Raw genomic sequence first — 24,691 nt, forward strand, 5'->3', positions numbered from 1 at the left:
CAAGAAAGATGAGGCCCCTAGCTCAAGCCTCAATCCACACTCCCCTCCCGACATGCGCCCTACCCCAAAAAATGCCACAGATGATACCAACTCACATGTGGAATGGCAAAGGAGAGATCCAGGCCAGGGTTGGGACAAAGAGAGCCTGGCCATGGAGAAAATATGGCATGCGGGGAGGTGGGGAACTAAGGAAAGTGGGAGCCCCTGATTTTGGGCTGGTCCTCAGTCCTAGGGGAAGGGGAAAGCAGGAAGAGAGGCAAAATCCCCAGCCAGTACCTAAGGGTAAGCCAGGCCAGGCCTGCTATAATGAGGCATTTACAGCTTGCAACATCCCTGAGGGGAACGGAGGGAGAGGAAGGAACGGGCCAAGACTGGCAGATTCAAAGCATTTTCTGTGTGCCTAGAGTCGCTCTGGGACACTAAGTCAACCTACCTACTTGGGTAAATGGCTGACCATTCTCCTGTTTCCCCAGGGGTCTTCTTAGCCAGAGACAGAACTGCTGGTGTTCCCCAAGTCTACGTGGCCACGCAGTCGGCCATGCAGTCAGGCCTTGGGTGGGCACAGCCTTCCCTCTGGAGCACACTTCACTCACCAGCACTCCCCCTGGGACCTCAGCTAGGGCTGCTGGGTGGAAGTTTCTGCACTGGTGGACATGTCCTGTCTGCACAGCCCCCAGGCCGAGGCTCAGTTACTGAGCACTGAAAAGGAGGCTGCTGTGACCGATTGACTGAATATTTTATACACTGCTTGGCAGAAACTTAAAACAGTCACAGGTGCTGGCGGCCACTGTACTGAGGGAGGTAGACAGAGGCAGCTGCTCAGGTCAGTGTCACCTGAGCAGTCCTTTCTCTTTTCCTTCTGTCACAGACCAAGATTGCCACCCCTTCCCACCAGCCATTCATAGACGTGACAGCCTGCCAGATTTTCAGGCCTAGATGCACATGACAAGGGAAATGGCCAAACATCTCTGTGGGCGCAGGGGCGGGGACAAGGGCCATATTCCATGTACCTGGTGGATGTCCACAATGGTGCACAATGAAGGGACATTTTGCTGGGCTAACTCAACATGGACCAGAGACAGCCAGCACTGGCTTTGCTGGAAATCAGCTAGCACCAGGTCGTGTGGATCCATCAGCCAAGCACAAACCCCCCTCCCTCATTCCCCTTCCATGTCTGCTCACAGCAAGCAGGCAGGGAGGCCACAGTAAGTGGGTGCCAGAAGCTTCGGCCATGGGCCTCAATGACCCTAGGCCACACAGCCACGTGGCATCTTACCAGACAGAGGCGCCTCCATGGCGCCAGCAGCCAGGGATGCCCCAACCTGTCCTGGCTAACAGCAGAGATTACAGCTGCCAGCCCCACAACATTGGCCCTGATTTCCTGCCTCCAAAACCAGGGGGACAGTGGAGAATGAAAAAATGACCAGAGTTTGGGGCAGCAATAGCCATGTGAGGAAGAGAAGCTTAGCTAGGTGATGGAGACTCAAGAGTCAGAAGACATTGGGTTTTACAACAACCAAAGGGACTAGCACCAGAATAGTTTCCCCTTTGGCGGGAGGGGCCTGCAGGAGAGTCTGGGGAGTTGGGGAATCCCCCCTGGGTTAGGCTTGAGACTCTTGAGATGCTGGGAAAGGTAGGAAAAATGGAGGGAAGAAGAGAGTAGTGTCTGAAAAATGAGTCAGACCTAGGAGTGCTTGGGATAGAGTGGGATTCCCTGACTGTAAGGGGGAGCTATAGGGGGGAGGTAAAGCAAGGCCAGCTAAGGTCAAAGAAGCATGAATGGCAAAAGAGGTCTGGACTGGGCCCATAGCAAAGATGGCCAAAGACCAGGGCAATGGCAAGGGTGTGAAGGCTTTCAGGGCTATCAGGTGAGGGCAGAGGCTAGCCCTAACTCCTGGTCATCAATAGGGTCTGGAGCTAAGAGAAGTCCCTCAGGCCCTGGAGTCTAAAGGAAAAGTGACCAGGGCTCAAAAAAGACAAAAGACAGAAATAGCAGGGTGGGACAGATAGAGGACTCAAGCCCAAATCCAAAAGGGCAGGGACATTACACAGGCCTGAGCACTTGGAATGAAGCAGAAGGATGGGGATTCCAGGGAAAGGAAGGAGCTCAGGCCCCACCAGGAGAGGAGATGAAAGGGATGTTGAGGTAAGGCAGGTGCAGGATCAGAGGGGGTGAAGAGGCCCAGGGCAGGCTGGCAAACTTGGGGAAAGCTAGCCTAAGCTGTGTCTGGGTTCCAGGAATGATGGAGGAAGGGTTCCGGGGGAACTCAAAGCTTAAGTTGGAACAGGAGCCCAGATTTTGGGTGGGGGGGGGTGAGGGGGGGGTCATGGTGTTTGAGTAGACTAGAGTCCAAGGATCTAAAGGAAAAAAAAAAAGTTATGGATTGTCCGTGGACCCAAAGGGGAAAGGGGACCCAGGTCAAATCTGGGGAGTCCCACAGGGGATCTGAGCGGGGAAGCCTAAGAGCTGTGGGGAGGAGAGGGAGTCTAGGCATAGCTGGGGGTCTCCAGTGGCATCTCACGAGGATCTGTGTCAGAAAGGAGCATCTCAAAAGGTCCAGGACCGGACTGGAGACTCCAGAGGAGGGAGGGTCACTAGGTCGCACTGGGGATCCGAGGATGGTCCCAGGGGACACTAGATCGCCCAGGGGTTCCCGAGGGCCATCCCAAGAGGGGGGTCTCGGAGTCAGGCTGGGGTCCCCACGGGGGTCTAAGACGTTCGGGGCGGGCGAGGGTCGCGGATGGGGGAGGGGCGCCCCTGCCCCACATAAAGGCCCGGGGAGCGGCGGGCGCGCACAAAGCGAGGCGGGCGGGAGCGGAGCGGGGCGGGGAGGCCGGGACCGAGGAGGGACGGGACCCAGGAGGGCCGGGCAGGCGGGAAGGCGGAGGGAAGGAGGGAGGGGGCCAGGCGGGCAGCGCCCCGGCGGCGCGGCCGCTCCTCACCTGATTGTCCATGGCTGGCGCCCCGCCCCGCCCCCGGGTCCCGCGTCGCTCTCCGCCGCCGCCAACGCCACTCAGGGCCGCCCCGCCGCCCTCCTCATTGTCTGTCAGACTCCTTCTCCGCCGCCGCTCCCGGCTGCCCGCCCGCCCGCCAGCCCCGCGGAACCGGAAACCACCGCCAGCTCGGGTCGCTCACCGACCGCGGGGCCCCGCCGACTACTTGGGCCCACCACCTCTAACGGACAGCCCCTCGGACCAATCCGAGAGACGATCAACCGCTCGTAAGGTGGGACTTCCTGCCTGGAGGGGGCCTGCCTGGCTGCGGTCGGAGGGACGAAGCCTCCAGCCAATAGGAAGGCCGGGAGCGGAGGGGCGGGAGAAGGGAGGGAGGGAGGCGCGAGGCGAGTCCCGCCGAGGCGAGCGCGAGGTGTGCGCCGCACGTGGAGGGGGGCGGGGGCGGGACGGGCGCGCCGCGCCTGCGCGCTGCTGTCCGAGCATCCCTGCGCGGGAGAGTCCCGCGGGCGCCGGCGAGCTGGGCAGGTGGAACCCCGGGGGAGGGAAGCCCCGGGGACGCTTGAATTTCCCACGGGTTGTTACTATTGTGATGGAATGTACTCTGGAACTGGAGACCGAGGTTTCCCGCCGCGGCAAGCCCGATTCAGCCCCTCGCTCCCTCTCGGGTCCTTCAGTCTGTGCATTTGTGAAACGGGGCTGCTTCTGCTTCACGCGAGCGTGAGATCGTGCCATGGTGGAAATGATGGAGGTTCTCGATGGTTCACTTAGACAACAGGGACGAGTTCATCTAGAGAAATGACGATGATGAAGAGCTATGCTGTGCGTGATCGGGAGCGGCGGCCGGCTCACGCCTGTGACCCTCGCTGCTGCTCGGGAGGCTGAGATCTGTGGGTCGCCATTGGAAGCTAGCCTCGGGCAGCAAAGTCCTTGAGACCCCCATTTCCAATTAATCACCAAAAGAACGTTTCAAAAAGGGCTCGAGGTGTGGCTCAATGCTACCGGGCCGTCCCAGGAAGCAGAAGCCCTCAGAGGGGGAAAACACACACACACTTTTTTAAAGGGAGGAGGTGACAGTGATCAAGATGTATTGTGCACAGAAGTTGGTCTGTTGAATTGACACCCCTCGTACAACCACTTACAGATAACAGCACATTTTTAAAGGCTGTCCGTGCACAGCTGAACAGATGACTGAGAGACCGGCTCACATTTTGAATGCCACTGTCCTCATAAAAAGGGAGGACAACGGGAAGGGCACTGACAGGCTGTTTGGGAAGGAAGTTTGCAAAGGAGACCTTTCCTGACAATGTGGCAAAGATATAACAGTTACAAATGTACAACGTTGCAAAGTCACAATGTTACAAGGTGAGTACAAAGAATCCAGCCGGCCTCTTCAGTCAGCTGGCAAGTGTCCTTCAGTTAAGTACAACTTTGTAAAGATACAATGTTACAAGGATTACAATGTTACCAGATGAGTATAAAGAATCCAGCCCTCCTCACTTAACTGGCAAGCATCTTTCAGTTAGGTTCTGTTACTTTCCAAAGTGCCTACTTAAGGCAAGTGTTGAATTGATAAAAATGTATCCCATGTATACCGTGGATTGGAGGGGAGGGTAATTGGGGCTCTTTTTTTTTTTTTCAGATAGTCTTGTGCTTTTTATAATGGCTGTTCTACACTGAAATCCTACTTCTTCTACCTTCCTCTGATGTGCCCTGCTACACTAGGCTTGTTTGTAAAGATGGAGTAACTTTTTGCCCTGACTTCTCCTTAAATGGTGATCCTCCCAGTCTCCACCTCTGGAGTAGCTGGGATTACCAAAGGAACCATTGAACATCACTCATGTAACACAATATGATTCTGCTGTATACAGGAATTCCGACACCTGCTCCCACATAAATGAACTTGAGTACTGAAGAACACACACTCGCAGGAGCTCCCTAAAGACAAATCCATAGACAGGAAGTAGGATGAGGAGACATGGGGGCTGAGAGGGGATGGGAGTTACTGTTTTATGGGGGACACAGCTTCAGTGCCCAGAAATGGAGAATTCTGGAAGTGGATGTTGGAATTGTACACTTAAGATGGTTGGGGGGAAAGAGTAGGGGATGTGAGGGAGGGAAGGGATAGTAGGAGAAAAACAAAAAGGGTAAGCCGGGTCCTGGTGATTCACACTTGTAATCCTAACTACTCAGGAGGCTGAGATCTGAGGATCAAGGTTCAAAGCCAGCCCGGGCAGGAAAGTCTGTGAGACTCTTATCTCCAATAAACCACTAGAAAACCAGAAGTGGTGCTGTGGCTCAAGCGGTAGAGGGCTCGCTTTGAGCTGCAGAGCGCCAGAACAGCGCCCAAGCCCAGAGTTCAAGCCCCACGACTGACAAAAAATAAAAAACAAACAAACAAAAAAGGGTAACAATGATTGACAAGAAATGTACTCAAGGGCTGGAAAGGTGGCTCAGTGGTAGAGTGCTTGCCTTGCATGCATGAGGCCCTGGGTTCAATTCCTAAGCACCACATAAAAAGAAAAAGCCAGAAGTGGCGCTGAGGCTCAAGTGGTAGAGTGCTAGCCTTGAGCTAAAAAGCTAAGGAACAGCACCCAGGCCCAGAGTTCAGGCCCACAACTGACAAAAAATAAAAAAAAGAAATGTACTCATTACCTTACTCATGTAACTGTAACCCCTCTGTATAGCATCTTTATAATAAAATAATTTTTAAAGATGGTTACAATTATAAAATGATAAAAGTTTTTCTTAAGGCTGGTGCTCTACCACTTGAACCATTCCTCCAGCCTGGCTTTTTGCTGGTTAATTTGGAAGTAAAGTCTTGTCATCTTTTCTGACTGGACTAACTTTGAATGGTTCTCTGCCTCTTAAGTAGCTAGGATTATGAATGTGCATTAAAAAGTGCCCAGGTCCATTTCTGATTCCTTTCTAATTCTCTGCTTAGTGTTTGAGCATCTTTAACCTCTGTCTAGCAACTTTAAAGAAATGCAAATGGTGAGAAAATTACCTCATATTTGGTGGTCCTTTGAACCAGAGGTTCAAGAGCCTGGGGTGGGTGAAAGTTCCTAGCCCTGACTGGACACTGAAACCTCACAGAAGCTTTAAAATATACCAGGCCTGGGGCTGGGAATATGGCTTAGTGATAGAGTGTTGGCCTAGCATGCAGGAAGCCCTGGGTTTGATTCCTCAGTACCACATACACAGAAAAGCTGGAAGTGGCACTGTAGCCCAAGTGGTAAAGTGCTAGCCTTGAGCAAAGAAGGTCAGGGACAGTGCCCAGGCCCTGAGTTCAAGCCCCAGGACTAGCAATACAAGTAAAATAAAATAAAAATAAAATATATTAGGCCTGAGCTAGGCACTGATAGCTCACACCTATAATCCTAGCTGTTTAGGAAGCTGAAATCTGAAGATCCGTGGTTCAAAACCAGGGAAAGTCCCTGAGACCTTCATCTCCAATTAATCACAAAACAAAGGTGGAGATGGAGCTGTGGCTCAAGTGATAGAGCACTAAGCTTGAGCAAAAGGAGCTCAAGGACAGTGCCCTGGCCCAGAGCTCAAACCCAAAATCAGCAAATATATACATATACATATACATATACATATACATATACATATACATATACATATACATACAAAGCCTAGTTTTATTAATCTGGAATAGGTCAGAGACAACCTTCCCTCTCTCTTATTTTGTTTTTTGTTTGTTTTGATTTGGGTTTGGTTGAGTTTTGGGGGTTTTGTTTTTGTTGTTGTTGTTGTTTTGCAGTTCTGGAGATCAAATTCAGGTCCTTCTGCTTGCTCCCTAGGGAGACGCTCTGCCACTTGAACCACATTTCCAGCCCCTTTTGCATTGCTTATTTGTGTGTGTGTGTGTGTGTGTGTGTGTGTGTGTGTGTGTGTGTGTGTGTGCAGATCCTGGGGCTTGAACCACTTGAGCCACAGCTCCACTTCTGGCTTTCCTAGCTAGCTTCAAACCTGGATCCTCAGATCTCAGCCTCCTGAGTAGCTAAGATTACAGGCATTAACTACTACTGACTGGTGCTCAGCTTTCAATGTTTTGTTTTGTTTTTTTTGGTCCAGTCGTGGGGCCTGAATTCTGGGCCTGGGCGCTGTCCCTCAGGTCTTCAGCTCAAGGCTAGCACTCTACCACTTGAGCCACAGCACCACTTCTGGCTTTTTTCTTTTTCTTTTTCTTTTTTTTTTTTGGTCCAGTTATGGAGCCTGAACTCTGGGCCTGGCCGCTGTCCCTCAGCTCTTCAGCTCAAGGCTAGCGCTCTACCACTTGAGCCACAGCACCACTTCCGGCTTTTTTCTTTTTGCTTATGTGGTGCTGAGGAATCGAACCCAGGGCCTCATGCATGCAAGGCAAGCGCTCTACCACTGAGCCACCTTCCCAGCCCGTGGCTTTTTTCTTTTTACTTATGTGGTGCTGAGGAATCAAACCCACGGCCTCATGCATGCAAGGCAAGCGCTCTACCACTGATCCACCTTCTCAGCCTTTTTTTTTGAGACAAAGTTTCACTATGAAGCCAAGGCTGGCTTCAAACTTAACCATCTTCAGTCTTCTCAATGGGGGAGGGTATGGGGGGGGGGCAAGGCAAGGAGTGTTCTAGGAGTGAGGCCCAGTTTATGGCCTCAGTTTTGGGCCTATGACTAATGAATTCTTATTGAAGGAGGCACAATGTTTCCTATCTTGACACACCCATGTAATCAAGGCTTCAGGAAAACCAGAGAACAAATGACAATTTGAGGATTCAGCAGAATGCATCATAGATCTTGTGGAATTGATTGAGCATCTATTTTATCATGCCAGTCCAATGCTACAAGCAGAGACAGCCTAGAGGCAGATAAATGAGGCTCCCAGAGGTTCATAGTAACAAATGAGGCTCCCAGAGGTTCATAGTAACACTGCGTGCCTTGTGGTTTAGCCTCGGGTCTGTAACTATCTGGGATGGTAAGCCTCTACCGCCCTCTAGTGGTCCACGTTTTTTGCACCCATGGGGATGGCTACATTGTGACGCTACTTTTTCCTTGTAGCTGGTCTTGCTTACCAATAGGATAGGTTGTTTCTCATTTTGTTTTGTTTATTTGTTGACTATTTGCATTTTTTTGTGCAAGTCATGGGGTTTGAACTCAGGGCCTGTGTGTTGTCCCTGACCTTTCATGTATCATCTTGCTATCCTTCCATTGGCAAGGTCATTCCAATCTCTGGAGTCACGCTGCCACTCACTCTGCTCAGCCCAGACCTGCCATGACTCCCAGAATGGATGGCTCTCTCTTCCCATGAGACAGTTCATAGATGTATGGAAGAATGGGTTAATGGTGGAAAATAGATGAATGGCAAGCTGGTTGAATGACTTGGTTGGATGAATTATTATAGAAAATAGAGAACCAAATGTGATGGATGGATGTAGGTTAATAGGGTGGATACATGGATGCATGCGTAGATGGATGTGGGGGCTGGATGAATGGACAGTGGATGAAAACAAATGTATCGATGAGTGAATGAATGGGAAAATGCTTCCGGGGATAGATGGACACAATGGCAACTGAACAGGTGGATTTTAAAAAAGAAAAATGGATGGATAAATTAATGGATGGGCAAAGGATGGATGGATGGATGGATAGTGGATGGATGGTGAATGGATGGGCACATGGATGATAGTGGAGGCTATTGGCTGGCTGGATAGATGAGTGGGTGGATGGAATGGTGGGTGGATGGGTGGATGACGGGGAACATGTATGGATAAGCCAATGGAGGAATGGAGGAATGTCAGTGGGTGGGCAGGTGTCTTCACAACTCTGTATCAGTACGTCCTATACATCAGCTTGTTTATTCACACAGATCCACAAGCAGAGAAATGTTATTTCCAGACAAGGAGCATAAGCATTGTCCATATCACATAAGTAGAGAGGGACCAAGCAACAATGCACACTTAGATCTACCAACGGTGTCCCTCATGCTCTCATGAACATACACACCACTCCCCCCGCCCCCACCCCCCTTCCGTGGCTCCCAGGGCCTGAACCAGCCACCCCTGTAGCTCTCTGATGCCCCATGCCTCACAGCACCCAGACTGCCAAGTGTGGGCCTAGCTGACCCACAGGGGTAACTTGTTCCTCCCCACTCCCCAGGCACACACAGCAGAGCCTGCAAGATCTCTCCACGTGGGTATGGGTGTAGGATGCGGTCCCCTTAAGTCATGTTTGTCCTCTGGGATGTCCCTCCATGGGGCATTGTCTGAAGACAGACCCAGGGCATCTAAAAGTAGCCAACAATCCAGACAAGGTGTTGGACAGCAAGCCCCAGTTTCCAGTCACTCAGAGCAGCAACATACCATGTGGTCATCCCAGAACTTGGAAATTACATGACAAGGACATGGAGACAGTGTGGATACAGGAGAGAGTGAAAGAGGATAGGGTCAGGCCAAGAAGGGACCTGTCATCACCCAGGCCATCAGAGTCACTGGGAGTCCATCCCTTACTCTGGGCCAGAACAAAGAGTTTAGAAAAGTGGGCAGGGGGGTAGCCAGGCAGTGGTGGCTCCCACTTGTCATCCTCGCTACTCAGGAGGCTGAGATCTGAGGATTGTGGCTCAAAGCTAGCCCCAGCAGGAAAGTCTGTGAGCCTCCTATCTCCAGTGAACCACCAGAAAACCAGAAGTGGTGCTGTAGCTCAAGTAATAGAGTGCTAGCCTTGAGCACAAAGAGGCTCTTGGACAGCACCAATGCCCTGAATGATGAAAAAACGAGAGAAAGGAAGAAAGAAAGAAAGAGAGAGAGAGAAAGAAAGAAAGAAAGGAAAAAGAGAGAAGAAAAGAAAGAAAGAAAGGAAAAGAAAAGAAAAGGGGGGTGATGCAGAACTGCAAGTGTTCCTCAGGTGGATGTTCCAGCCCTGTCCTCTGTCCTCAGGCCCAGGAGACTCAGCAGCGTGACCAGCGTGCAGAGACTAGCAGGGCTCAGCAGCACTTGCCATTGTCATGGAGTTCCACATAGGGCACCCCCACAGGCCAAGTGTCACATGGCCAGTAGCGCAGCTTAAGGGTTTTCTCCGGCATCTCGTACTGGGCATCTACCAAGAGCATGATGGCCATGCCATAGGGGAAGGTGGCGCTGATCAGCAAATGCCTGCAGGGGTGAGAAAAACACAGCGAGGTGCCATATGCCCCAGAAACCTCCCGGGCCCCTCCCGGGCCTTACCAAGGTCACCCCCCACCCTCACCACATCCCAGGATCTGGGTCTCCCTCCTTACTCCCACCTCGCTCCAAGCTCTGGCATATGGAAGCTTCTCTAAGGCTGGGGTCCCGGGGCCACTCCTGGGGCAGGTGCTTACCAGATGCTGTGGAGGTAAGAGAAATGAATCCGTTGCCAGAAGCCACACAGTGCTCGGTCACTGATCCAGCTGGTCATGGCAGTGGCCCATAGAATCACGGATACCTCAATCAGGTGCTTTAGTTCCTTGTTGCTGGTCCTGGGGAGAGAAGGATGGAATTCAGGCCTGCCTCAGACATCAGCACCCAGAGGGGTTGATGGGACATTCCAACACCTGAGGAGATGAGGCTCGGAGGAAAAGAGGACAGATGAAGGGCACAAAGGTGCTGGTGCTCACCGCCAGGCTTGGTGGTGTTGGGAGGTGTGGATCCTTTAAGAGGTGGAGCTTAGTGGTAGAGCTTAGGTCATTGGGGGCGTGTCTTCAAAGGGAACTGTGGAACCCTTTACATTCCCTGGCTGTGAGGTGAATGATATGGCTCAGCCAGGTACTGCTGCCTTGATGGTACCACTCAGACCCAAAGCAACAGGGACAACAGACCATCATCTGAAATCTCTAAAACTATCAGGCAGCCAGGTGCTGGTGGGTCGGTCACTCCTAGCTACTCAGGAGGCTGAAATCTGATGATCGTGGTTCAAAGCCAACCTGGGGCAGGAAAGTCCGTGAGAGTCTTATTGCCAATTAACCACTAGAAAACCAGAAGTAGCCCTGTGGCTCAAAGTGGTAGAGCCTTGAGCGCTAGCCTTGAGCAAAAAAGCTCAGAGAGAGTGGGGAATGTGGCTCTGTGGTAGAGTGCTAGCCTAGCATGCATGAAGCCCTGGATTTCATTCCTCAGTACCACATACACAGAAAAAGCTAGAAGTGGCACTGAGGCTCAAGTAGTAGAGTGCTAGCCTTGAGCTGAAGAGCTAAGGGACAGTGCCCAAGCCCAGAGTTCAAGTCCCAGAACCGACAAACAACAACAACAAAACAACAAAAACAAACCAGGTGCCAGGAGCCCATGCTTGTAATCCTAGCTACTCAGGAGGCTAAGATCTGAAGATCACAGTTTGAAAACAGGAAAGTCCATGAGACTCTTATCTCCAATTAATCACAGAAAAAGCCAGAAGTGGCCCTGGTAGAGCACTAGCCTTGAGCAGAAGGAGCTCAGGGTCAGAGCCCAGGCCCAGAGTTCAAGCTCCAGAACACTCACTCTCCCACCCCCACCTCTCTCTCTCTCTCTCTCTCTCTCTCTCTCTCTCTCTCTCTCTCTCTCTCTCTCTCTCTCTCTCTCTCACACACACACACACACACACACACACACACACCACAAAGGCCAGGCTGGCTGGGAATGTGGCTTAGTGGTAGAGTGCTTACCTAGCATGCATGAAGCCCTGGGTTCGATTCCTCACTACCACATAAACAAACAAACAAACAACAACAGCCAGAAGTGGCACTGTGGCCCAAGTGGTAGAGTGCTAGCTTTGAGCAAAAGAAGCTCAGGGACAGTACTCAGGAGGTCAGGAAGCTGAGGTCTGAGGATCATGGTTCAAAGTCAGCTCAGACGTGAAATGCATAAGAATCTCAGCTCCATTCATTCACCACCAGAAAGTTGGAAGTAGAGCTGTGGCTCAAATGTAGAATACTAGCCTTGAGCAAAACAGTTTAAGGGCAGGGGCTGGGAATGTGGCTTAGTGGTAGAGTGCTTACCTAGCACACATGAAACCCTGGGTTCGATTCCTTAGTACCACATAAACAGAAAAAGCCAGAAGTGGCGCTGTGGCTCAAATGGAAGAGTAAAAAAGGTCAGGGGCAGTGCCTAGGCCCTGAGTCCAATACTCAGGACTGGCACACAAAAATAAAGAAAGAAGGAAAGGAAGGAAGGAAGGAAGGAAAAAAGGAAGGAGAGAAAGAAAAGCAAGCAAGTTGGATGGTGACCAAAATAAACCTCATCTGCCCCATGCCCCAACCATTGAGATGGGGTCTAGCTATGATGCTGAGGCTGGCATGGAGGTTGGGGGGAGTAATTTTCACTACTTTGATATATATTTTAGGGGTTCTATCCACAACAGACCAAGCTGTAGCCAGACAGACTTAAGTTCAAGACCTTGCCCTGAGCTCATTGCTGTGTGATGGGAAGGGGAAGGGGGAAGGGGAGAGAGGGCAAACACTCTAGGAACCTGCAATCAGGTCAGCAGGGGAAATAGCAAGGGGTGTTTGGAGAAGGGGGAGACCACACACACACACACACACACACACACACACACACACACACACACACACCTGCAGTCCCCCTACCCCACTCACTTCTTGTACTCCTGGTGTAACATGTAGAGGATATGCAGGGCGATGCTGTTGAGGGCGTACGCATTGGCCACGGGCCTCAGTAATGACAGGAAGGAGCTGATCACTGTGGTGACCACGACCAGCCAGGAGAAGTGGGACCTGTGGGACAGTGACTCTGTTGGTGGGGGAGGGAGGGCCTGAAGGCCTGGACCCCTGCAGGGTCACCCTGCAGAAGGCTCGGGATTTCCCAGGTATGTGCTAGAGAACCTCCATGGAAGGGCTCAGTAGAACAAAGACAGGGTCTCATGAAACCCAGTAGGTGGGTGAAGGCTTGAAGCCTCAGGTGGACTCAGAAGCAGGACCACCAAGTTAATCACCTAGAAGAACGTAGGAACCCTCAAACGAAGGATCACAGAGGGCCAGGAGATCACAGGGACTGGAGATGACGAGGGTGTTGCAGGGACAGGAGTCCTGGACAATTCAGTGAGGGAGAGTGGTGCATTCAAGCGGGATTAGTTCCAAAAAAGCCTGAGGTGAGTGTAGAATCCAGTCAGGTCAGGAGAAGGCCCCAGGAAGATAAGATGAAAGATCCCAGAGTCAGGCTTGAATGGCCCACAGCTGTCATCCCACATCTCTGCCTCTTGGGAGGTAGAGATTAGAAGGATCATAGTTTGAGGTGATGTCTACTAAATAAGAAGCATAGGTTAGGAGGATCTTGATCCGAGGCAGGTCTTGGGCAAAACCATGAGACTTTTATCCAAAAAGAAACTAAAAGCAGGGGACTGGGAATGTGGCTTAGTGGTAGAGCCCTTGTCTTGAGCTGAAGAGCTGAGAGACAGCGTGCAGGCCCAGAGTTCAAGCCCCACGACTGACCAAAAGAAATTTAAGAAAAGAGAGGTAAGAGGGCTGGGAAGGTGGCTCAGTGGTAGAGTGTTTGCCTTGCATGCTTGAGGCCCTGGGTTCGACTCCTCAGCACCACATAAGCAGAAAAAAAAAGCCGGAAGTGGCACTGTGGCTCAAGTAGTAGAGTGTTAGCCTTGACCTGAAGAGCTGAGGGACAGCGCCCAGGCCCAGAGTTCAGGCCCCACAACCGGACCAAAAAAAAAAAAAAAGCAAAAAAGAAAAGTGTAAGGGGTAGGGTGGGACATTGATCAAGATGCACTGTATTCATACATTGCTCTGTTGGGTGGCAACTCCTTTGTACAACTACCTAAAGAAAATTTAAAAGAATATATTTATATTTTTAAAAAGTCTAAATCCGGGTGCCGGTGGCTCAGGCCTGTCATCCTAGCTACTCAGGAGGCTGAGATCTGAGGATCATGGTTCAAAGCCAGCCCAGGCAGGAAAGTCCATGAGACTCTGATCCCCAATAAACCACTAGAAAACCGAAGTGGTGCTGTGGTTCAAGAGGTAGAGCCCTCGCCTTGAGCTGAAGAGCTGAGGGACAGCGCCCAGGCCCAGAGTTCAAACCCCACGACCGACAAAAAAAGTCTAGAGGCATGACTCAAATGCTAAAATGCCTGCCTACTAGGTGCAAGGCCCTGAGTTCAGACTCCAGTACTGCCAAAGAAAAAAAGGAGGAGGGAAAGGAGGAAGGGAAGGGAAGGAGGAAGGGAAGGGAAGGGAAGGGAAGGAGGAAGGGAAGGAGGAAGGGAAGGGAAGGAAAGGAAAGGAAAGGAAAGGAGAGAAAAGATTCCAATCCTCGAGAGAGATCTTAGGCCTGGGAGTCCTGGGCACCCCCTCCACCCCAGGTGATTCAGTTTGGAGAAGGTCCCAGGCTCACCCAGTCAGGTGGGGACTGCAGAGAATCCCAGGTTAGCGGGAGGGAAAGGGGAGAGCGGATGAGGGGCAGGGCCGACAGCGCGGGTTCCGCCCCTCGGCCCCGCCCACCTGTTGCCCTTCAGGAAGGCCGGGAAGTAGCAGCGGGGCATCCACAAGCCGTAGTTGTAGGCCAGGAGCCATAGGATGGAGAGTTCATCCAGCAGCTGGCCCAGGAAGCTGAGCGTCATGTGGAAGTACATGGAGAACAAACCTGGGGACCGAGAGGAGGGAGGCAGCAGGTCAGGTGGGTCACCTGGCCCCGCCCCCTCATGCCCCCCCACTCCTTGTCCCATAGGTCGGTCCCTCTGGCCCATCCCGAGGCCCCGCCCACATCCTCCTCACCATTGGTCAGTCTCTCGCGAGCCCCACCCTCTCTGGCCCCGCCCGTGTCCCGCCCCCAAAGGCCTGCTACACAGGCCCTACCCACCTATGAACATGAAGAGGACGCAGACCCCTTGGATGCTTCTGGAACGCTGCTTGGCGTAGGGATGCATCAGGACCAGCAAAAGGGGCCCGAAGAAGAAGAAGGACACATTGCTGAACTGTGACAGAGAGGCAGAGGAGTGCCATTCGGATCAGATGGCGGCAGCAGCAAGGATAGAGGGGTGGGGAGCTCCTATAGCTTCCAGAAAGTCCTTACAGCCAGGATTTGCCATTCACCTGTCAATGTCCCAACTCATCTGTCTCTTTCTTTCTTCCTTGTTCTCTTTCTCTTCTTTTCTTTTCCTTCCTTCCTTCCTTCCTTTCTTCCTTCCTTCTTTCCTTCCTTCCTTCCTTTCTTCTCTCTCTTCCTCTCGCTTTCTCTCTCTCTCTCTCTCTCTCTCTCTCTCTCTCTCTCTCTCTCTCTCTCTCTCTCTCTCTCTGCTGGTCGGGAGCTTGAACTCAAGGCTTAAGCACTGCTTCTGAGCTTTTTTACCCAAGGCTGATGCTCTCTCACTTGATCCACAGCTCCACATCCAGCTTTTTGTTGGTTAATTGAAGAGTCTCACATACTTTCCTGCCCAGGCTTCAAACCATAATCCTCAGATCTCAGCCTCCTGTAGCTAGAATTATAGACATGAGCCATCAGCACCTGGCCTAGCTGATTTTTCTTTCCCTTTATTTATTTTTAATTTTTGGTGCTGGCAAGCCAGAATACCATAAAGACACTTATACATCCATGTTCATTGCTGTACTGTTCCCAATAGTCAAGTGATGGAAACAACCCAGATGCCCTACAACACGAGTAGATTTTTTTTAACGTGGTACCTATACACAATGCAATTTTACACAGCCATTGGAAAGAATAATAGTATGACATTGGCAGGGAAATGGATAGACCTAGAACAAGTCATGAGGTAAGCCAAGCTCAGAAAGACATATGAGCCAAGCTCACATGTGGAAGCTAGATCTAAAATACATGATAAATTATACAGGATTCTAGGGGCTGGGAATGTGGTTTGGTGGTAGAGTGTTTGCCTAGCATGCATGAACCACATAAACAGAAAAAGCTGTAAGTGGCTCAAACAGAAAAAGCTCTGTGGCTCAAACTGATAGAATGCTAGCCTTGAGCAAAAGAAGTTCAGGGACAGTGCCCAGGTCCTGAGTTCAAATCCCAGGACTGGCAAAAAAAATTATACAGGATTCTCTAAGCATTCACACACAGCAAGACCAAAGGAGATAGGGGAGCAACACAAAGGTTCAACGCTTCCGGGGCTCAGAATGTATGAAGTAATATTTATCAAAATGAACTTCAGGAAATGAAAATGAGGGGTTTTCTTTTCTTTTTTTTTTTTTTTTTTTTTGGTCGGTCATGGGGCTTGAACTCTGGGCCTGGGCACTGTCCCTCAGCTCTTCAGCTCAAGGCGAGCACTCTACCACTTGAGCTACAGTGCCACTTCCGGTTTTCTGGTGGTTTATTGGAGATAGGAGTCTCACGGTCTCTCCTGCCCGGGCTGGCTTTGAACCGCGATCCTCAGATCTCAGCCTCCTGAGTAGCTAGGATTACAGGCGTGAGCCACCAGCGCCCGGCTCTTTTCTTTCTTTTATCTTGTTTGTTTTTCCAACTTTGGGAGGGTAAGGGATGACACAAAAATGTAGGGACATAAGGTACAGCAGTGGTGCTCAGTAGAAACTTTATTGAACTATAATGAAATGGACTATAACGCTTGTAGGAGGGGGCAGGAGGGAAAAACTAAGAGAGCGCAAGGAAAGGGGTGACATTGTCTAAAAAGAAATGTACTCATGGAAGCCAAGAGCTGGTGGCTCACGTCTGTAATCCTAGTGACTCAGGAGGCTGAGATTGGAGGATCATGGTTCAAAAGCCAGCCCAGGCAGAAAAGTCTATGAGACTCTTATCTCCAATTAACCACCAGAAAACTGGAAGTGGCATTGCAGCCTAAGTGGTAGGGTGCTCCCCTTGAACTGAAGAGTTCAGGGACAGTGACTAAACCCACACTTCAAGCCCCTAACTGACACCCCCCCCAAAAAAAAGCCAAAAGCAGAGCCAGGCCCCAGTGGTGCACACCTGTAATCTGAGCTACTTAGGAGGCTGAGACCTGGAGGATCAGGGTTCAAAACAACCTCCAGGCAGAAAAGTCAATGAGACTCCATCTCTAACCAGCAAAACATTAGGACTGGAGGCATAATTCAAGTGGCAGAGCACCAGCTATGAGCTAGAAAGCTGAGGGAGAATGCACTACTCCACTGATCATTCATTCATTCATCCATACACTAAATGATTGTGAGAAAAGACAGTTTATTAACGATATATAACAGGATGGCAGGACCCACTGAATGGGATCCAGTGGATGTCAGATGAAGGTCAAAGTCACCATAAAAACCTACTATTAAGGGGCTGGGAATGTGGCTCAGTGGTAGAGTGCTGGCCTTGCATGTATGAAGCCCTGGGTTCGATTCCTCAGTACCACATAAACAGAAAAGGCCGGCAGTGGTGCTGTGGCTCAAGTGGTACAGCATTATCCTTGAGCACAGAGAGGCTAAGGGATAGCACCCAGGGCCCGAGTTCAAGCCCCAGGACTGGCAAAAAAAAAAAAAAAGACAGAATGTGACAGTTCTTTTCTCCTCTTTACCAAGGCTCCAACCCCTGCATCTATTCTGTACATGGTAAGAGGGTGACCCTGAGGAATCCTGGGTAGGGTGCATGGAGCCAGGAATTATGCTGCATGGAACTGATAGTTAACCTCCTATTAATAAGATTGCCTCACACACAGTGTGTGCTCTGAGACCTTGCACAAGAAACTTTTATGTCTCCTTTTGTCAGAGGAGAGTTGTGGCATAAACATTTCTATTTCAGGTCAGGTATAACAGAGTGCACACCTGTAATCCCAGCCCTTGGGAGGCTGGAGAAAGAGGACCTTGAGTTCCAAGTCAGCCTCAAAACAAACCAACAAACATTCCATTGCCTTCACCTATATTCCTAGCTACTAGAGAGGCTGAGATCTGAGGCTTGGGATTTGAGTCCAACTTGGGCAGAAAATGGGAGGGACTCTAGGTCTTAAATAACCAGCAGCTTAGCACTGGTGGCTCACACCAGTAATCCTAGCTACTCAGGAGGCTGAGATCTGACGATCACAGTTCAAAGCCAGCCTGGGCAGGAAAGTCCATAAGACTCTTATCTCCAAATAACCAGCAATAAATTGGGAGTGGTGCTGTGGCTTAAAGTGGCAGAGTGCTAGCCTTGAGCAAAAGAGCTGAGGGACAGCACTCAGGCCCCAAGTTCAAGTCCTATAACCAACAAAGCAAAAGAAAATGAAACAGCAAAAAGCTGCACTGAAGGTGTGGCTCAAGTGGTAGAGTGCCATCCTTGAACAAAAGAACCAAAGGAAAGTGTGAGGCCCTGATTTCAAGCCCCAGTTCTGGCGCACGTGTACACACACACACACACACACACACACACACACACACACACACACACACACAGAATGGATTCCTTCCTCAATTGACGGGAACCTAGTTAGTAGATTCTTCTGCCATTGCACTGTTGCCTTTTGTGATTTGTCTGTTACCATTTCCAGAACTTCAGTTCCTACCACCTCTCCACCCCCATGCCCCCAATCCCCACCCCTGCCCAGGGCACCAGGAAGGGAGTTGTCTATTTGGGTGACTTCAGCATCCCCAGAGCCAGAACAGAGCCCAGCCCATGCCCCAAGGGATCCGTCCCTCATCTCTGGATAAGACAGAAAATGAAGAAATTGTCACCTAGATTGCAGTGTCTCACCAGCCCTGGAAGGGTGGAGATCAGAAGACGCTCACTACAAGGCCCGAGGCCCGGCTGGGCTGTGAGCGCCACAGCATTATCACCATTCCCAGAAGTGTAATTATCTGAGTGCCAGGCTGGCTGCATACCACCATCCAGTGCTCAGGCGGAGACTGAATGTGGTTGAAGAGGAAGGCTGAGGGTCCACATGTGGTCTGCCCTAAGACACTGCAGCCAGGGGCTCCCAGAGGGCTAGCTTTTCCCCCTGGGTCCTACAGCATTCACACCAGCAAGAGGCAAGGCTGGAAAGCAGTAGGGAAGGTCCACATCCTCTCTACCCCCTCTTCATCCTGACCGCCTCCTGTCCTTCTAGAACCTTCTAGAAGCAAGTGAGTTTCTCTTGGATGCTCCCAACCCTCTCCCTGTTCCCCGTTCTCCACCTCTATTTGCATTTGCAGGGTCCTTCCTGGCGTCCCTCCCTGCAGAATTCACCCACTGGACCCAGCTGACCTCACCATGACTCCCACTCAGCATGCCTTCATTTGGCCTGACATTTCACTGCCCCTCTCCCTCATCCACACCCAGCCTCAACTGCTGGTTAGCGTCAAGTCATCAGCTATTTCCCAACTGGCTGGGAGCTCTTTCATCAGAGCCTTTTGCACAGGCCATTCTCTTTGCCCTACAGAAGAGAATTAGCTGTGCTTTATTTATTTATTTAGTTAGCCAGTCCTGAGGCTTGAACTCCAAGCCTAGGCACTGTCCCTGAACTCTTATGATCAAGGCTGCACTCTGTCATTTGACCCACAGCTCTACCTCCAGCATCTTGATAGTTAATTGGAGATCTGAGTTCTCTTGCCTGGATTTCTTCCCTGGGCTGACTTTGAACCAGGATCCTCACATCTCAGCCATCTGATTAGCGAGGATTACAGGTGTGAGCCACCAGTGCCTGGTCCTGCATGATTGTTGAATGAATGAGTTTGTTAATAAACACAGGACGAAGTTCAAACACTAACCCTGGGAGCAATCTGGTTTGATTTTATTTTTTTAATCACTCTTGAAATTCTAGCCACAGAAACAGCCCTTTCTCCTCCCCCAACCTGACAAGCTTCTATTTTCCTTCCAGGTAGAAACACGCTTAGTGAATTCCTATTCATCTTTCAAAATCCTCCTCTGAAGTGCCCCAGAATTGTCTTTTGGTGCCTCTGTTTGCTGCCTGGACCAGGGATGCCTGGATTTTGCCTCTCTCATCTACAATAGAACACCTAGCAGGCAGAGCCATGTGAAGGGAAAAAAAACCAACCAACCAACCAAACTTCCCACTGTGAGTCACAATTCCTAAACCAGTCATGATAAAAATCAATGGGGACACCTTTAAATATTTTTCTGCAACATACATACTTTGTCTTTTCATTTACATCCCCAGATCAAAATCATGCTCTCTTTTTTTGTTGGTTTGTTTGTTTGAGAGTCTCACTATGGAGCCTAAGCTGGCCTGGACCTCAGGTCCTCCTGCCTCAAACTTCCAAGGGGTGTACTGGGATTACAGGTGTGCCCTGCTCTACCTGGATTTTTTTTGGGGGGGGGGGGCTGGTCCTGGGGCTTGAACTCTGGGCCTGGGTGCTGTCCCCCAGCTCTTCAGCTCAAGGCTAGCACTCTACCACTTGAACCACAGCACCACTTCTGGATTTTTCTGCTTATGTGGTACTGAGGAATCGAACCCAGGGCCTCATGCATGCAAGGCAAGCGCTCTACTACTGAGCCACCTCCCCAGCCTGATGCTTACTTTTTTTTTTTTTAAAGCAGTTGGAAACAAAATCCATTGACTATTACTTTTGTGACTTCTGAAAGTGAGAGGAAACCCACTTTTCAGTGGCAACAGATAAAGCTGGGCTTGGCAAGCTTTGCCCACTCATTTACCTATCATCTGTGGCTGCTTTGGACTCCAGGTAACAGAATTGGGGAGGATTTTTTTTCTCCTGTCAGTCCTAGGATTTGAACTCAGGGCCTGGGTGCAGTCTCTGAGCTCCTTTGCTCAAGGTTAGTACTCTATCACTTGAGCCACAGCTCCACTTTCACATGTGTGTTTCTGTGTGTGTGTGTGTGTGTGAGTGTGTGTGTGTGTGTGTGTGGTTAATTGGAGATAAGAGCCTCTCACACTTTCCTGCCTGAGCCTGCTTCAAACCTCTAGCCTCAGATCTTAGTCTCCTAAGTAGCTAGGATCATAGCTCAGCTTTTGGTGTGCATGTGTGCATGTATGCATGCATGTGCATGTGCGCATGCGTGTGTGTGTGTGTGTGTGTGTGTGTGTGTGTGTGCGCGTGCGCACGCCAGTACTTGGGCTTGAACTTACAACCTGGGTGCTCTCCCTGAGCTTTTGCACTCAAGGCTGGTGCTCTACCACTTGAGCCACAACTCCACTTTTGGCTTTGTGGTGGTTAACTGGTTATTAGCAGCTCACAAACTTTCCTGCTGGGGCTGGCTTTAAACTCTGATCAGCAAATCTCTGTGCAAAGTAGCTAGGAATGATTATGGGTGTACCACTCTCAGTACCTTCATCTTTCTCTCTCTCTCTCTCTCTCTCTCTCTCTCTCTCTCTCTCTCTCTCTCTCTCTCTCTCTTCAGTCTTGGGGCTTGAACTCTGGGCTGGACACTGTCCCTCAGCTCTTCAGCTCAAGGTTAGCCCTCCACCACTTGAGCCACAGCACCACTTCTGGCTTTTTCTGCTTATGTGGTGCTGAGGAATCAAACCCAGGGCCTCATCCATTCAAGGCAAGCACTCTACCATCTAGTCACCTTCCCAGCCCCCATTCAGCATTCTACCACTTGAGCCACAGCACCACTTATGGTTTTCTGGTGGTTTATTGGAGACAAGAGTCTCACAGAGGGGCTGGGAAGGTGGCTCAGTGGTAGAGTGCTTGCCTTGCATGCATGAGGCCCTGAGTTCAATTCCTCAGCACCACATAAGAAAAAAGAAAAAAGCCGAAAATGGCGCTGTGGCTCAAGTGGTAGAGCGCTAGCCTTGAGCTGAAGAGCTGAGGGACAGCGCCCAGGCCCAGAGTTCAGGTCCCATGACTGGACCCAAAAAAAAAAAAAAAAAAAAAAAAAAGAGTCTCACAGAGCCGGCACCAGTGGCTCACTCCTGTAATCCTAGCTACTCAGGAGGCTGAGATCTGAGGAACGCAGTTCAAATCCAGCCTGGGCAGGAAAGTCTGTGAAACTCTTATCTCCAATAAATCACCAGAAAACCAGAAGTGGCGCTGTGGCTCAAGTGGTAGAGCATTTGCCTTGAGCTGAAGAGCACAGGGACAGTGCCCAAGCCCAGAGTTCAAGCCCCAGGACCGACAAAAAAAAAAAAAAAGTCTCTCGGACTTTCCTGCCCAGGCTGGCTTTGAACCATGATCCTCAGATCTCAGTCTCCTGAGTAGCTAGGATTATAAGCGTGAGCCACCTGTGCCTGGCTTATTTCTGCTTTTTTGCCCAGAGCTCCTAACCTCCTACCTCAGCCTGGTCTGTGTCTGAAATAATAGGTATGAAAGTCTGAAATCAGCTTATCTGTGGAGATAAAATCTTGCCTCTACTCCCCCTTGGCAGGCTTCCAATGGCAATCCTCCGACTTGGTCTTCCAGAGCAGCTGGGATTACAGGTGGGTGCTACCAGTACCTGGCTCCCAGCAGAGCCTTTTCAATTCGAGTGGAACCAGTGCCACACCCAAGATCCAGTCTCATAAAGAAAAATCCAAAGGGGGAAAATGCTCACGAATGGATTGCAGGGAAAGGTTAGGTATTGTTTTGTGAAACCTGGGGTTGATACCAATGGCACTAAACATTCAGTGAGTTAGAAATGCTTGAACCCAGTGCTGATGGCTAATGCCTGTTATCCTAGCTACCTAGGAGGCTGAGATCTGAAGATCTGGGTTTAAAGCCAGCCCAGAAAGCCCCCGGGACTCTTATCGCCAATGAATGACCAGAAAACTGGAAATGGCACCATGATTCCAGGGGTAGAAGGAAAAAACAAATTGAGAGCTGAAGGCCCCAAGTTCAAATCTCAGTCCTGACACACAAACTACACTAAAGCAAAAAAGGACAGGGAGTGTGGCTCAAGCAGTAGAACAACTTCTTTTGCACACATGAGGACCTGAGTTCAAGCCCCAGGCTTGTCTCCCCGTACCTCATCTGGACTCTGTAGGGCTACGACTCACCAGGTAGTGACTGAGCACTGACTGAGCTGCAGGGACTGGCAACAGGGACAACAAACCGCACAGCTCTCCTTCCTCTTCTGTATCAGTCACCTGTGAGCACTTGTAAGGGAGCAGGGTCTGGGGTGAGCATGACTGACTATTCCTGCACCTGAGGGGGTTCCTGGGAGCTGGAACAGTAGGCTAGTCCCCACAAAAATGGGGGTGTTAGCCACCTTGGTCTGGAGGTGTTGCTGAGAGAAAAAAAAAAAACCAACATGCCCACCTCCTCCAGGGAGCCTTCCTGGATTCGCCCTCCCAGACTCAGAGCCCCCTCCCTGCAAAGTCTCCTCAGAGCTGCCTATACACCATCACAGACCACCCACCCCAGACCCAAGTGACCACCAAAGATACAGGAAGGAATGAAGGGAAAGGGGACAAACGTATCTTTACCAAAACAAGCAAGCCAAGCCCCACACAAGAAAGAGGAGCCATTCAAGCACCCTTCTCCAGGAGAGGATGAGGGAGTAAGAAGCTCCAGGATTTGAACCTGAGACTGTTGAGATTCCTCCCACCTCCCTCTCCCATCACCTGCGAGGTCCAGCGCTCAGCCCTCACCGTGTTGTAGAACTCAGCCACCAGCTCGGAGTGTTGGAAATTGTCCTCACACCAGTCTACCTCGGAGCTCTGATAGCTGAAGATGCTAGGCATCTTGTCCCAATGTCAGCCGCCGGTACTTTGGCAGCAGTGACAAGTCAGACAAGACAGTGAGCCCAGGAGGGTTGGGCCAGGAGGTGGGGAGAGGACAGCCGGGGCCCACGGCAGGCAGGCAGGCAGGCAGGCAGGCTGGTAGGAAAAACCTGCCAGGCCACTCCTCGCATCATGAGGATGCTCTGCTTGTGGCACAAGTGGCCTTGGGCCCTGGCTTGTAGAGGTGGCATTTCAAGCAGGGCTTTATTCAGAGCAGGAGTGAGTAGGCTGCCCACTCCCACACCTTGAGGGCTATTACTTCTTTGTTTTTGTTTTTTCTTTTTTCTTCTTTCTGATTGGTTGTAGGACTTGAAATCAGGGCCTGGGCACTGTCCCTGAGTGTTTCTGTCCCTGAGCATTTCTGCTCAAGGCTAGCACTCTACCACTTGAACCACAATTCCGCTTCCAGCTTTTTGGTGGTTAACTGCAGACAAGAGTCTCAAGGACTTTCCTGCCAGGGTTGGAATCATGAGCCTCAGATCTCAGCTTCCTGAGTCGCTAGGATTGAAGGCCTGAGCCATCAGCACCTGACTTCTTTCCTTTCTTTCTTTCTTTGTCTTTCTCTCAATACTGGTGCTTGAACTCGGATCCCTATGCTTTCTAGGTATACAGCTCACTACTTGATACCACACCCCTATTACTCCAGCCACGCCCTCTGCCCCTTGAGACCACGCCCCTACGGCTCAAGCCACACCCCTGCCAGTTGAGACCACACTCCCCCGCTTGTGTCACACTCTCCAAGCCTACTTCCCTTCTCTCTATTTTAAAAAATGATTATTAAAGAGTTGTGCAGCCAGGCGCCGGTGGCTCACGCCTGTCATCCTAGCTACTCAGGAGGCTGAGATCTGAGGATCACGGTTCAAAGCTAGCCCAGGCAGGAAAGTCCGTGAGACTCTTATCTCCAATAAACCACTAGAAAACTGGAAATGGCGCTGTGGCTCAAGCAGTAGAGCGCTCGCCTTGAGCTGAAGAGCTGAGGGACAGCGCCCAGGCCCAGAGTTCAAGACCCATGACTGATCAAAAAAAAAAAAAAAAGAGTTGTACAAAGAGGTAACAATTCCATAAGTCGGGTAATGGGTACCATGCTTCTTGGACAACATCACCTTTGTCTTCACTTTCCCTGATTTTCTCCCTCCCATCCCTGTCCACAAGTTACATAGTGTTTTTTATCTAGTGTATATTGAATAGTATGACTGCATTTGTTCACCTTTCCTCCCTGCGTTCCTGTGGCCCCCTTTAGCCATCTCCCACCCCCCCAAAA

At 50.7% G+C, this 24,691-nt stretch overlaps 2 protein-coding genes across 3 annotated transcripts in view; both read right to left on the reverse strand.

Moving 5' to 3' along the window:
• The window catches only part of Mllt1 (MLLT1 super elongation complex subunit), a 51,143-nt gene extending 48,013 nt beyond the window's left edge, over positions 1 to 3,130 (reverse strand). The window contains exon 1 of one of the 2 annotated variants that reach the window (XM_070008522.1): positions 2,944 to 3,130. In XM_070008522.1, coding sequence (XP_069864623.1) covers positions 2,944 to 2,955 — 12 coding nt within the window. In that variant the 5' untranslated portion in view covers positions 2,956 to 3,130. The remainder of the gene's footprint in view (positions 1 to 2,943) is intronic. The other variant, XM_070008521.1, reaches the window with a different exon arrangement.
• A 6,780-nt stretch (positions 3,131 to 9,910) lies between these two features.
• Acer1 (alkaline ceramidase 1) lies at positions 9,911 to 23,391 on the reverse strand. The gene is made up of 6 exons (XM_070008197.1): positions 23,299 to 23,391; positions 14,736 to 14,850; positions 14,378 to 14,519; positions 12,509 to 12,646; positions 10,286 to 10,423; positions 9,911 to 10,079 (listed from the first exon to the last, which is right to left on the reverse strand). Exons 1-6 carry the CDS (start codon positions 23,389 to 23,391, stop codon positions 9,911 to 9,913), a joined length of 795 nt encoding a protein of 264 aa, XP_069864298.1.
• Between the last annotated feature and the right edge of the window lie 1,300 nt (positions 23,392 to 24,691).

The sequence above is a fragment of the Dipodomys merriami genome, unplaced genomic scaffold, assembly GCF_024711535.1.
Source record: "Dipodomys merriami isolate MVZ:Mamm:240054 unplaced genomic scaffold, mDipMer1.0.p SCAF_70, whole genome shotgun sequence".
Taxonomy (NCBI): Eukaryota; Metazoa; Chordata; class Mammalia; order Rodentia; family Heteromyidae; genus Dipodomys; species Dipodomys merriami.

What these genes read in the sequence shown, in the direction of transcription:
- Acer1 (XM_070008197.1), bottom strand. Translation starts at nt 23,391, where the DNA reads ATGCCTAGCATCTTCAGCTATCAGAGCTCCGAGGTAGACTGGTGTGAG. An exon ending in CGTCCTCTTCATGTTCATAG is followed by an intron (nt 14,520 to 14,735) that starts GTGGGTAGGGCC and finishes CTCGGTCCCCAG; the next exon opens with GTTTGTTCTCCATGTACTTC. An exon ending in GCCTTCCTGAAGGGCAACAG is followed by an intron (nt 12,647 to 14,377) that starts GTGGGCGGGGCC and finishes ACTGTCCCACAG; the next exon opens with GTCCCACTTCTCCTGGCTGG.